The following is a 13912-nucleotide window of genomic DNA, read 5'->3' as shown; positions in this document are numbered from 1 at the left end:
GTAAACGAATATGGCCCCTGACTTCCATTCCAAACAAATTCTCTTTCCAAAAGCTCAATGGCACTCCTTCTCTTCTGAGCATTGTAGTGCGCCAGCAGAGCACTTGACGTCCACACATAAGGCATTTCCACACTCAGAAGAAATGGGGTTACAAATTTTGGGGGTCATTTTCATCTATTACCACTTGAAAAAAAGGTAAAATTTGGGGAAAAACCAGCATTTTAGTGAAAATAATTTTTTTTTTCATTTACACATCCAACTTTAACAAGTCGTCAAACATCTGTGGGGTATTAAGGCTCACTGTACCCCTTGTTACGTTCCTTGAGGTGTGTACTTTCCAAAATAGTAGGCCAGGTGGGTTGTTTTTTGCTGTTCTGGCCCCATAGGGGCTTTCTAAATGCAACATGCCCACCCAAAACCATTTCAGCAAAATTTGCTTTCCAAAAGCCAAATGTGACTCCTTCTGTTCTGAGCATTTTAGTTCGTCCACAGAGCATTTTACGTCCTAACATAGGGTATTTCCTTACTCGAGAGAAATTGGGTTACACATTTTGGGGGACTTTTTCTGCTATTACCCCTTGCAAAAACTGCAAGAACATGCGAGTGTAAAAAATGAAGATTTTGAATTTTCTCCTTCACTTTGATGCTATACCTGTGAAATACCTAAAGGGTTAACACTTACTGAATGTCATTTTGAATACTTTGAGGAGATGCAGTTTTTATAATGGGGTCATTTGTCGGGTATTTATAGGCCCTTCAAATCCACTTCAAAACTGAACTGGTCCCTGAAAAATTCCGATTTTAAAAATTTTGTGAAAAATTGGAAAACTTTGAAGCCCTCCGATGTCTTCCAAAAGTAAAAACATGTCAACTTTATGATGGAAACATAAAGTAGACATATTGTATATGTAAATCAATGTATAATTTATTTGGTATGTCTATTTTCCTTACAAGCAGAGAGCTTCAAAGTAAAAAAAAAATGCAACATTTTCAATTTTTTCATAAAATTTTGGAATTTTTCACCAAGAAATGATGCAAGTATCGACGAAAATTTACCATTAACATAATGTAGAATATGTCACAAAAAAACAATCTCGGAATCAGAATGAAAGGTAAAAGATGTGCAAAAAATGGCAGGGTTCTACAGTGAAAATTGGCTGGGTCCTTAAGGGGTTAAGGTATGAAGGTAACTGTAAAACATAAGACTGTAAAAATAAATTAACATAATGAGATAAATTAGCAGCGATGGAAGAAACCCCAGAAATAATAGGGCGACATGTGGTTTAACAGAACATTTGTGTAATAATAAAAATGGGGGAGGGAATAATTGTCAGGAAAGCAAATTCTTTTTTATTTATCAAAAACTTTTCATTGGCTGTATTGATGAGATCCAAATATGATTTATAATAATTTAGTGACGGGTCCATAGGTATAACCTCATAATATTCAGTGTCAATTTGCGGTATAACTGTTGTATTGTAGCTGTCGTTTGCAATATGTGGGTCGCACGATTCAAACTGTGCGATCACGTATGTGCAAACACAGATCCAATATTAAAAACAACTTTTTATTACATAGTGTATCCCATCATTTTTCTAGTGTACATAATAATGACATTAATGATTTACATCTTATAATTTTAGTAACTATCCCGGAAACAACTCCGAACCATTATCAAAAACTAATTAACCGTGAATCCTATTGGATTTTTAAGCTTGCCCCTCTATTAATCAATAGAGAATGTTTGGTGATTATTTACAGTATTGTGTGTGTGTATATATATATATATATATATATATATATATATATATATATATACACACACACACACATTTTTCATGTTTTTGCTGCATGTATTGTGTATATATAATTTTTTTTTGTATAATGACTTTTTATGTATGTATGTATATTTTATAAAAATACATGTATGCTTTGGAATAATTTTGTAATAATTTTAATATTTTATTTTTGTAACTTCATATATTGGTGTTGATTCTCGTGTTAACTGCACATTGCGATTTGCCACAGGATTCGCCTTTTGCGACTGCCCGTGGCAACTTGCAATGTGGGTAATATTAGACACACAGGGGGTTAATTTCTCCTGTTGTCTTGTGTCTGGTTCCTGCCTTGTTAACGAAGGGGTTAATTCTCACCTTTATAAACATGCTGTTGTACCTCCTTTGTCATGCCTGAGAAAGCTGCGCATGCGCAGTGAAACGCGTTGCATCTTGGTCAAGAAAATACTCTTTTATCCGCCATACCTTGTCGTGGTTGGTCAGCGCCGTTTAAGCCGGGTCCCTCCTCAAAGCCATCTATGTCCATTGCATATACCAGTGACCGGAGGGCAGCAGACGACCTACTATTTGTATGCTATCATCATTGTTGTGTATGAAGCTACACAACCACCCAGGGTGAGCAGTCATTTGTTTTTTACCTTACACAGGGGCTTAACAATATTACCCTATGGAGCACTTGTGTTTCTACTTCTAATTTGAAAGAGACCACCTTAGAAAGAGCTATGAAACAAACATAACTAAGAAATGGCTACATATTTGTAACCGTATTGATAAAATGCACACATTGAACAAAACAGTAAGGCTATGAAATGCACACTAATAATGGTGGCTTGTAGCACTAAAGCAAGATCAGTTGCATCTATCTGCAGCTTACAGTTACTACATTTACATGGATTTCAGCATCACTGAGAGATCGAGTTACAACTAAGAAAGGGAGAGAGATGAAGCTGGAGACAGGGAGATGCTTCTTTTTCTTTTAAAAACAGATGCGAAAGCATGGGAGGACATTATTCAGCAGTAATAAGCAGTAGTAATGTGAATCCTGCACTGGACTAAGATAGAAAAACACTTAAAAGGAGCAGAAGCATTTATTTTTGTCATCTCTGCAGCTGCTCCCATCTTCTCTTTTCCCTCCCTTCCCCATTCTTTGGGCAGCATTTGTAACATGTTGACTTAGTAAAGCTGAAACCCCATCTAATTTTTTGCCTCACAAAGATGGATTTTATCACTGAATTCAGAGTGATTGATCGAAGTGGGAGGAGGAAAAGAAAAGCTTAAAAAGTCAAAGCACATTTCATTTTACCATGTTAAGAAGTTCTTCAAGTAACAATCGTGATGGTTGACCTAGAGATTTTAACACCTCAAGCAAATGAGTATAGCCAATTCTTTCCTTAAATACTTCCTAAAACAAGAAAAAACTAAAATAAATGATGTTGTATTATATATAAATATTGTTTTTTATTTTGTGTTTACTTACAATTAAAATATAACCGCTAGTAAACAGTTAAAAACAGTTGTAAGATATTAGAGTGAGCAAAATGCCTAAAATGGGTTAGATCTGCGGTGGTAAAACCTCTGGTAGTGCCACCCAACATCATAATAAAAGGGCCAAGAAGGGGCCTAAGAAATCCTGTAGGAGCAACTGTCCCTTTATTCTGCTTATCACAGGGGGTGGTGGAGGTCTGACCTCCAAAAACCACATTTGACATACCTCAGAAAATCCCCTCACTGGGTTTCTGCGGCTGGAGACGTTACGTCACCCCCCCCCCCCCCCCTCATGACATCACGCCACACCCTCTCATGACATCACAAGGGGGCATGACGTCACGTTTCTGGCCACGGAAACCCAGTGTTCTAAATATACTGTTTAGAATGCAGTGTGCGGCACAGGTGCTGCACAGAGATCGTGGGGGTCTCAGTGGCGAAAGCCCCGCAATCAGACATCTTATCTCCTATTCTATGGATAGGGGATAAGATGTCTGTGGGCGAAGTACCCCTTTAAATACAATATTTTGACTGTACTATAATACAAAACATCAATGATTTTACAACAGAAAAACTTTGGATCACAGATAACAGATCTGGCTTAGAGTTTGGCACATCATGATATTTTACCTTTGCTCCAGGAGATTTATGTTTCACAGCTGTAAGTGCTTTAATTGTAGTGACAACCAAAGAGTCTAACTGCTCTTGAAAAACCTAAAATAGCAGAAAGTAGTAGAAAGGTAAAATGCAACAAAATTTGTTTCATTTTGGACACATTTGGACCTTCTGGCTGTATTTAAAATAAAACATTTAGCTCCAAGTGTTAGTGCTTTATAGAATTTTCCAATACTAATACAATCCCACCACCAGCTATTCTAAAAGCCTGTAAAGCAAAGATAAGAAAGAGGTAACGAACACACAATCATTTCTGTAAGGAAAGTGGAATAAGTGGCATTACTAAATATAAAGTGTTAGAACCACCTGTAATGGGTGACTAAATACAATCTAGATGTTAATGAATTTTCCCTTACTTTATCCTGATTTTAGTCCAATCACAGCACATCTCCAATGTCCCTATTAATGGGGCCTATTTGCTTTGAGTATATGTCTTAGTTACCTAATAATCTTTTTATAAACTGTGGTTTGGTTGCTTGTACTATCATCATTCTTACTTTGATGAAAATGGGCTGTCCTTACACAAACTTTATGGTGAGATTGTACTGCTGAATTGTATGGAGAAAGGACATGACAAGCTGCAGACAGAATCTGGATTTTACAGTAGCTCTGACTTCCATCAGGCAATGTAGAAATAGCAGGTAAACTTGGAGCAGGCAAACTTCTCTAATGGTATTGGTCGAGAAGTGTTTAAACAAGGATTCTTTCAATCCCCTTGTAAGTCACTAACATGGACTCAGGAAGCTGAGATCTATGCTGTTGTTTACAGGATACATGTACTGAGAGGCTGATTAAACTATGCCTGTATCTGTAGCACTAACCTAGAGGAACATTGTGAACAACAGGTAAAGAGTAGTGAACGCCATCAGATCTGTACTAAATAGGACAGTTATACTGCCTTGTAATGTACAGGCTTGAATTTTAAGGTTTGAAAACTTGCATTGTCTTCTAAAAAAATAGCTTCCATTGGTTTTTCCATTGGGTTACAAAAAAAAAAATTGCTGATAATCTGATACTATTTTAGTAATACATAGAACATTAAGTAAAATATGTTCTTATGATTCCAAGAATATGTGCAGCACATATGATGCTGCTGTGCTAAGCCAAGGCCACCAAAGCTACAACCAAGATAGATATAAGATGAATGTTTCATTTTATTGCAAGTTATTTAACATTATGACAGCATGGTGAATGGCTGTTCTTCTGGAATGGAAGGACAGTACAGAATGTATTTTTGGCCATGAAATTACTAAGTTGTCAGTCCACAGTAACTTGTATGTGGGTGGCATATGAGAAGCCTGAATCCCAGTCACAGAAGAAAAGAAGCACACACTTAAATAAATATGTGCAAAAAGATAAACAGAAGATATGAGAAAATGCATAAATAAGATATAAACTGATAAGACAAACATTATTCTGGTGTGAAAGGAAATGCCATGTTCTAACTGTAAATGTTGTTTTTCAGTAATGGCCCTGTTAGTAAATAGTTTAGGTAGGCAAATAATTTATAGTATTTATACTACAAAGAATCAATGAACATACACACACAAGCACATGCACACATACACAGGAGGCCAGAACACCAATCCACCGAAACAGCTTTATATAAAGATACTATGTTTCCTATGAAAGTTTAATTCTGTTATCTCTACGGTCTACTGCAGAATAACCAGGCCAGTACATTACTACAACTCAGCTTAAAGGGCTCTAGACAGTAGTAATATCTTTCACTGTGTACACAGTTTAAATTATAAAATATAAACTTACAATGTTAACATCATGTCACTATTTAATCCTTCCAAACAATTGTACATGCAGAAAAGAGTGAAAATTATGATTACCTTTACATGTCAGAGCTAGTGATAAATGAGCATCTGAAACCTCTAATCATTTTAATGCCTGTTGCCTGTTCATCATTTCAAATTAGAAATTAACAAATAGAATATATCAATATCCATATTACAGATAGAATGTTTACTTAGATAAAATAACATTTTCTAATAGATTTTTTTTTATCACTTATATCACCTATATTTTTTTAGCCCTATATAATATTCTGTTCTCCAATAGACATACACTCACTATATGGACAAAAGTATTGGAACATCTACTGAAGCTTTTAGGACCCCAATTATTAATCCATAAGCATTAATATAAGGGGTTGCCCCTACTTTGCAGTTAATAGATTCCACTACTTGGTGAAGACTTTTTACAAGCTTTTGGAGGAGTTTGTGGAAATTTTTACCCATTCATCCAGAAGAACTTTTCTGAGGTCAGACATGGATATTGGATGAAAGAGCCTGGGATCACAATCTCTATTGTCATTTATACAAAAGGAGTTGGATGAGGTTGAGGTCTAAGCCCTGTGCAGGACAGTCAAGTTCTCCCACGCTGGACTCGCCCAGTCCCAATTTGCCGCTCTGCAGTTAGAAGAGCATTGGCAACATTTATGCACTATGGGGGAGATGAATGAATCTTTATTTGTTTTTGGTCTAATATACAATGTTTTAGATTTGCGTATTTTTCACATTTTTTAATCTTACAATATAAGTCATTTTTAAAGACTTGTCTATATAGGCCATTTTACATGCATTCTTCAACAATACCTCTCACAGTTGGTATACGAAGATCTAGGAGGGAAGACATGTAACTTTATGACTTGTTACAACACTGACCTTCTATTACAGTACCACACTGGAATTAGGTAAGCTCTTTAGAATGGCCCATTATTTCACAAATGTTTGGGACTGAATGAAACACCTAAATTCAATAATAAAGATATATGTTCCAATAGAGTTCTCCATATAGCATATCAAAGAGTTGAACCATCAGGAGAACAAACCCTTACCATATGACCTGTTAGCGCAATCGAATGTCATGAAGGAAGTCTCCTGCTTGGAACCACCTTTATGAGCCAGAATAAGGAGCTGCTGCAAGTCCGACAGGCTTGGTCAGACCATTTACTATCTGTAAGTAAATGGGTACCATATGATACCCTGTTTTCACTGCTGTGGCCATGCAAATGTATACCAGCAGATTTCCCTGGTGACAATAGCAGATTACACAGAGTTGCAAAAACTAGAAACACTGAGATCTGCTGGAGGGGTACAGAGGAAATAACCCCTAATCATGCATCTACTACATAATTAAAACCAATATGCTAGGTTGAAGTAAGGTTGTGGCCATGTTAATCTGAGACATTTTAGACCATTCTTACAGTGTTGACAACTATGTGTACCTGATTTTCATTCATTTCTGTCAGTAATTTGTTGGCAAGGTCTTTTTCACTCTTGTCTGCCCCTCTACTGTTAGCGCTTAATAAGAGCTGCAGGATGGAGACAAGAACATTGCAGAAGGGTGGATTATAGGTTAGCAGCAGCCAAGAAGAGCGAGGGATTGGTCTCTATGAGAACATGCACTTTACCAGCTGTGCAATGGACAGAATTATTTCACGTTATGATAATGTTGTCAGGACATATCTTTCACAGTTATATGTACAGTTTACAAATTCTATACAAATTCCAGACCACAAAACATTTACACATCATATAAAATGCTTAAGTTATGTTTACACTAAATCTGTTATTGCTGCTGGTTTGTTAACATGAAGTTAATCCAAGCGACATGCGTGGTGGTTGCTGTCCTACAAAATAGGTAGAAATAGTTACACTTCTACTCTGTTAAAACACTGAAAGGATGCAATGAATGCATGCATAATAATTGCAGAAGTTCAGTTTGCATTACATGAAAGGCTAAATTATCTAGGCATTATTTAGCCAACTACATAAGCATAAACACAGATATAACAAATCCCACATCTCACCTGCTCCCATACAAAGTCTTTGTAAAATCAATAAAAGCGCCTTACCCTGCAGTTCTGAAGCAGCCTGATGAGGTGTTCAAAGCAGTTACTGTTTAAGAAAATTGTCTGCAGCACCGGCCTGTCTTTGCAGTTTAACATGGAAGTCATACAATCTACAAAAATTGAAAAACAAAAAATACATTATGTATAAAAATAAAGTGAAATCATCAATGGGGACAAAGTTTGCACTTTTCCAGAAATAATTTCTACAATTCCTTCATCTTTCAGCACTTATGGTACGTAACCTTTAATGAATCAATGAAAAAACAGGCTGAGTTTTCATTATCAATTCAGTTCCATCCATTGTACAACAGTCCCAACATCCAAAGGATCCCACTTCTTTTGTTATTTATAATCTTTACTGTGTCGAAGCAGTGGGTGCAGCCACCAAGGACCACCCTATTGACTAGTTATCCTCTTCCTGGCAATAATTAATACTATGATTTATCTGACAAATCCAAGTGTGGTTCGGGCAGCATGAAACTGCTCACAGGTCTCCTTTAACTCCTAACGGACGAAGGGCGTACCTGTACGCTCTCTTCCCAGTCCCCTTCTATGACACGGGGTCACGGGCTGACCCCACGCCATAGCGGGGTGGTCCCGACGGCTATCAGCAGCCGGGACCTGTGGTAATACCAGAATCCAGCATTAACCCCTTAGACGCCGCAATCAAAGCTGATCGCGGCGTCTAAAATAGAAAAAATGTATCTGGCAGCTCAGTGGAGCTTATCAGCTTAGAGGACGGCAGGGAGCCATTACCTGCCTCCTCGCAGTAGGATCATTGCTAGGTTGCTCCAGGCAGTCTCAGCAGCCTGGAGCAATCGAGCACAGATAACACTGATCAATGCTATGCTATGGCATAGCATTGATCAGTGTCTGCATCCAGAAGATTGCAGTCCCCTATAGGACTATGTAAAAAAAAAAAAAATTGTAATAATAAAGTTAAAAAAAAGTTAATAAACGTGAATTAGCCCCTCCCTTCCCTAATAAAGGTTTAAATCACCCCCCTTTTCCCATAAAAAAAAAATGTAAACAAAAATAAACATGAATGGTTTGCAGAAATTGCTTACCGTATCTACTCGAGTATAAGCCGAGCCGAATATAAGCCGAGGAAAAGTTATTGACTCAACTATAAGCCTAGGGTGGGAAATACATCATCCCCCATGTAATCATCCAAACCCCCGTCATTCCCCCTCCCTTCATCATCACCACCTGTCAATCCCTTTATCAGTGGTCTTCAACCTGCGGACCTCCAGATGTTGTAAAACTACAACTCCCAGCATGCCGTGGTGTTGTAGTTTTGAAATCTCTGGAGGTCCGCAGGTTGAAGACCACTGCGGCGTTCGTCATCATCCAGCGCTCCCCCCCCCCCCCCCCTTTTGTTTTGTACTCCCCTCCCCTCGGTGGGAAGTTAGGGTGAGCTGGTCCGGGCCATCTATGCTGCAGGGACCGTCCGGTGGGGAGGATTAGTCGTTGCGGGCTGTCCACTTTCATCGGGGGGGGGGGGGTGCCTCTTCTCCGCGCTTCGGGCCCGGACTAATGACGTTGCCTTGACAACGATGCACAGGGACGTTGCGCATGAACGTCCCTGTGCGTCGTCGTCAAGGCAACGTCACTACTCCGGGGCCGGGCCCGAAGTGCGGAGAAGAGGCCCCCCGGTGAAAATGGACAGCCCGCAACGACTAATCCTCCCCACCGGACTGTCCCTGCAGCATGGATGGCCCGGACCAGCTCACCCTAACTTCCCGCCAAGGGAAGTTGAGTACAAACAAAAGGGAGGGGGGGGGGGGGGGTGGGCTGGATGATGACAAAGGCCGCAGTTCTCTTCAACATGCGGACCTCCAGAGGTTTCAAGACTGCTGAGAGTTGTAGTTTTGCAACTTTGTAACATCTGGAGGTCCGCAAGTTGAAGACCACTGATGAGGTCGACGGTGACACCCTGTCTCCTCCCCGTCCCCATACAGTTCTATGGGGGAGACGGGGAGGCACGAACGCTGCCTCCCCGCCTCTCCCATAGAGATGTATGGAGGAGACATGCCGGCTGCAACGTCATGCTGTGGCCGGCACGCCCCCTGCACTGGACAGCCGCGGCCCCGTACAGGAGATCACAGGGGGTCCCAGCGGTCGGTCCCCCCGTGATCAAACACTTATCCCCCATCCTGTGGATAGGGGATAAGTGATAATCACGCTGCAGATGTCCTTTAACATCATCATCATCATCATTTGTATTGTAATGTATATGGGAGTAATTGGCTCAACCAATTTAAAAGAAAATGGATAGTGATGCCAAGTGAGTACTGGTGTTGTATGGTTGTGTACCCTGTACAACCTAAATTGTGAGGAGAGAAAGAGAGTATACACTGTCCTTCAGTTTGGTCTTAGGTGAACTAAAATTACAAGCTAAATCCCTACCTGCATGTTATATGCAGATACTGCGTAATATTCGCCGATGTTATGGTCCGGTCCACAGCCGCTGCATGTTTTAAACCCCTTTCTGGGCCTGCCGCAGTCGCTCCGTCTGATCTGCAGCAGCCGGTTCTCAGTCGCTTCCACTGGTTACTGTTTTAAAGTGGCCATAGCTGGGCTGCTGATCTTAAACAAGGAGCCAGTGCCGTGGGCACCTTAAATCAGTGACCAGTAGTGGCTGCCAAGTGACATCCCTGACACGCTGAGTAGCCACGCAGAGGATGTCCCTTGTCAGTGTTACACTGACTGTGCAGCCATTCTGAATCTGAATGAGACACAAGCCAGGTAGATACAAAAGAATACAAAAAAAAAATACAAAAGAAAAATATATAAACAGGGGGATCAAGGGGTGGGGGAGTTGTTAAATGATGTGGCACAAGGCAGGATCAGAGGAGGGGGAAGGAATGTGGCTCAGGGGGGATTGGGGGGGGGGAAATGATGTGACACAAGAGGGGGGGATCGGGGGGGGGGGTCGGGTTGAAATGATGTGGCACGGGGGGATGTCCGAGGGGGGAGTAATGATGTGGCACGGGGGTTATCAGAGGGGGGGGGGGACTGATGTGGCACAGGGGATGATCAGAATGTCGTTGATGATATGGCACAGGGGCTGTTCAAAGGGGGGGGAATGATGTGGCAAATGGGGGGAATCAGAGTGATGTGGCATTAAGTTCAGAGCTTAACGTAATTTTTTTTTTCTTTACTCAAATTTCCTTGTTAAAATGACTAATACTACTACATAGTTCACCTAAGACCAAACTTGAGGACAGTGTATACTCCTCTTTTATTTGTATTGTATCAGTATGTCATCCATTATGTAGCTGTATTTCAAAGAGGCTTTTGTATGTAACACAATTAGATTCATAGTAGACAATTTATCACTATTATGGATGTAATATTGATGATGAACTATTGCAAAATGATCCATGATATGTTGTATTATGGATGTGTAACATGCATATTTACAAATACAGCTGTGTAAAACTGACATAAATGACCTGAATACAAATCACATTACTGAAGAAAATGAAAGCTGGACCTCTCGATCTACACTTTTTTAGAAAGTGCCTAAAAGTGGAAAAGGTCACTAAACTGTTGCGCAAAAATGGACCTTGTGTAAAATTGTTTGACTTTTCTCATGCCAAATTCCCCTCCACCATGTCTTCCATTATGTTGGCAAAAGGAAATGTTTGGACTGGATATAACTTAAAATTTTCCTACTGGAGAAACCCTTTAAAATGGCTACAACCCCTAACGTCCACATCCGAGTGGAATACTTACTTAGCATTTTTATCTGCAGTGTGATGAACCTGCTCTCCCACTGCCTGGTTCTTCTCAATCCCGGCAATGCAGAGTGGTCAGAGTTAAGTAGCTTGAAGTAATTCTCTAAAATAGTGCTGATTTCCACTTGTCGTTGGTCAGAACTACTGACCAACAGGATGTGCACAACTTCTGTCAGACAGTTCAGGGTCAGTTCTGCTTTACGACTAACTTCATCCGGGTCACGCTCATCCCATGTGTCACAGTCTGCTAAGACACGCATGAGGACTTCCATGGTGGCAGGAGAAATCAGCAGAAGTGCATTTCTCTAAAAGGAAAACATAGTTACACTGCTTGCACCCTGATCAAAGTTGTAAACAGAAGCAACAAGTGCCATAACCAGTATACTTTAAGTCTACTGATGCTACTACTGAGCCGTACAGAGTTACTGATGTGCGCAAAGAGTCCTTGTAATGGTCTCCATCCTAAGACAGTTGCATTACAAACTGGGTATACATATCTGCAGGCCAAGTATCCTCATATATTCTATCACATTTACTCTCAGTATTCTCTTTTAGAAACCGATTAGCTACTTTATCTACTATAAAATATCAATCTGCACCAGTGTTTATATCTTGTAAAAAAAAAAAAAGAGATTCCCTTAGATAAACAAAATCAGCAGTGTAAATGTAGCCTGAGTCATCCCAGAGTAGAATTAAAGGGGTACTCCGCCCCTAGACATCTTATCCCCTATCGCCGTTGGGACCTTCCGTGATCTCCAGTGCAGCATCCAAGTGATCCAATGCACAGAGCAAAGTAAGCTCCTTGCCGCATGATGGGCGACCACAGCCTTTCCCTTATGCTTTGGATAGGGAATAAGATGCCTTGGGACAGAGCACTCTTTTAAGGCAATACTTTTATATCTCACAGTGTAAAATATGTGATAAACTAGAGAAGGGGAAATAAAAAAAACTTACTTGCCCACCAGACAAAACCGCTCCAAAAAGATGCAATAAGCAACATTTTAAACTTTCTTTGAGATGTTCACTTTCTTGGAAACATTCTGAAAAATAGGGTTATCATCAATAAGAACCATGAAGCAAAAAAGGCTATTACTCTTAGTAAGTATAATCCAGAGTAATGGGTAGTCAATATAGCTGATGGTGCACGTGGATCATGGAAGTCCAATATATATATAACAGAAATCACAGCACTCAATGGTTCTTGAATAATAACTTGGTTTATTTCAGCATAAACCGCATACACTTGTAACAAGGTGGGATACATGTAGGATAGTGGCAAGATGAAGATGACAGGCTCTAGTCCCTAAGAGACATAAATGGCACAAGTGTGCTCAGCGCTGAGCCCACTCTGTAAACTGGGGGTGTCGGCTGCCATCAGCAGCCGACAATCACTGTCAGTGACCAGCATCAGAATTCACTGTTATGCACCACTGCAAAAGGAAGATAATCTGCAGACAGACTGTAAAAAAAGGATCACTGATCTGACAGTATAATGCAAAACTTCTAGCTTTGGCTCAAAAATTGCAGTGGCCATTTTCCATAAAATGCCAGAAAAAAACCTGTGTGGAAACCAAGCCTAAGGGATATTTTCCAACTGGGTTTAATATAGGCAAATAAGTCCTATGGTAGCATATAGGAATCTGTGCTCTGCTAACTGCAATTTCCCTTTTGATTTATGTAATTACTATAGCGTTGAAGTGTCAGCAAGCAAAAAAAAAAATAATGTTACAGTGCTGTAGAGGGACTTTAACAAAGTGTTAAATAACCTAACAAAAATGTTAATCATCTTTTCTTATTTTTCAAATAGGAAATCTAAACTTCACAAAACCTTAAAAAATTAATAAAATGAGATTAAAAAGTCTCATCTAACCTAAATGGTAATGATAAAAAATACAGATCATATACAACAACTTCACAGACATAAAAAAATATAGATGCTATAGGAGTGTTAATACACATTGCACAGTGTAAATCTGAAAGGGCAAAATGTAAAAATGAGCAAATTATAAAGTTGCATAAGTATGCAAATGCTATAGATTAATGAGCAATTTTCTAGCACCAGAGTACCCCTTTAAAAAAATAATAATAATAATTAAGAAATTTACCCAAGTTTTGTTAAAAAAATAAAAAATTAAATTAATTATATTATATATATATGCCTAGAATTTTATCTTAGGCCACATAAGCCAGTACTACTTACGGTAAAAAAAGGGAATGAATTCTACTGTTAGAGGAGCAGCTTTGTATTTTTGTCTGCTCTTTTCCACAGGACTGATGGTTCGTCTGCAAGACAATTTGGTTCATTATTTATAGATGGATAGACAGATTTATGAAAGTAATCCTGAAAG

At 39.4% G+C, this 13912-nt stretch overlaps 1 protein-coding gene across 3 annotated transcripts in view; it reads right to left on the bottom strand.

Moving 5' to 3' along the window:
• The window catches only part of NBEAL1 (neurobeachin like 1), a 273447-nt gene that overhangs the window by 150330 nt on the left and 109205 nt on the right, over window positions 1–13912 (bottom strand). For 2 of the 3 annotated variants that reach the window (XM_056534118.1, XM_056534117.1), the window contains exons 7-13: window positions 13765–13847; window positions 12519–12604; window positions 11563–11869; window positions 7825–7931; window positions 7195–7281; window positions 3912–3995; window positions 3100–3198 (exon numbers count right to left, since the gene is read on the bottom strand). In XM_056534118.1, the coding sequence (XP_056390093.1) occupies window positions 3100–3198; window positions 3912–3995; window positions 7195–7281; window positions 7825–7931; window positions 11563–11869; window positions 12519–12604; window positions 13765–13847 (853 nt within the window). The remainder of the gene's footprint in view (window positions 1–3099; window positions 3199–3911; window positions 3996–7194; window positions 7282–7824; window positions 7932–11562; window positions 11870–12518; window positions 12605–13764; window positions 13848–13912) is intronic. The other variant, XM_056534119.1, reaches the window with a different exon arrangement.

The sequence above is a fragment of the Hyla sarda genome, chromosome 8 (genome assembly GCF_029499605.1).
Source record: "Hyla sarda isolate aHylSar1 chromosome 8, aHylSar1.hap1, whole genome shotgun sequence".
Classification (NCBI taxonomy): Eukaryota; Metazoa; Chordata; class Amphibia; order Anura; family Hylidae; genus Hyla; species Hyla sarda.
The sequence above is the reverse complement of the archived record's forward strand: the minus strand, read 5'-3'. Positions and strand labels throughout refer to the sequence as shown.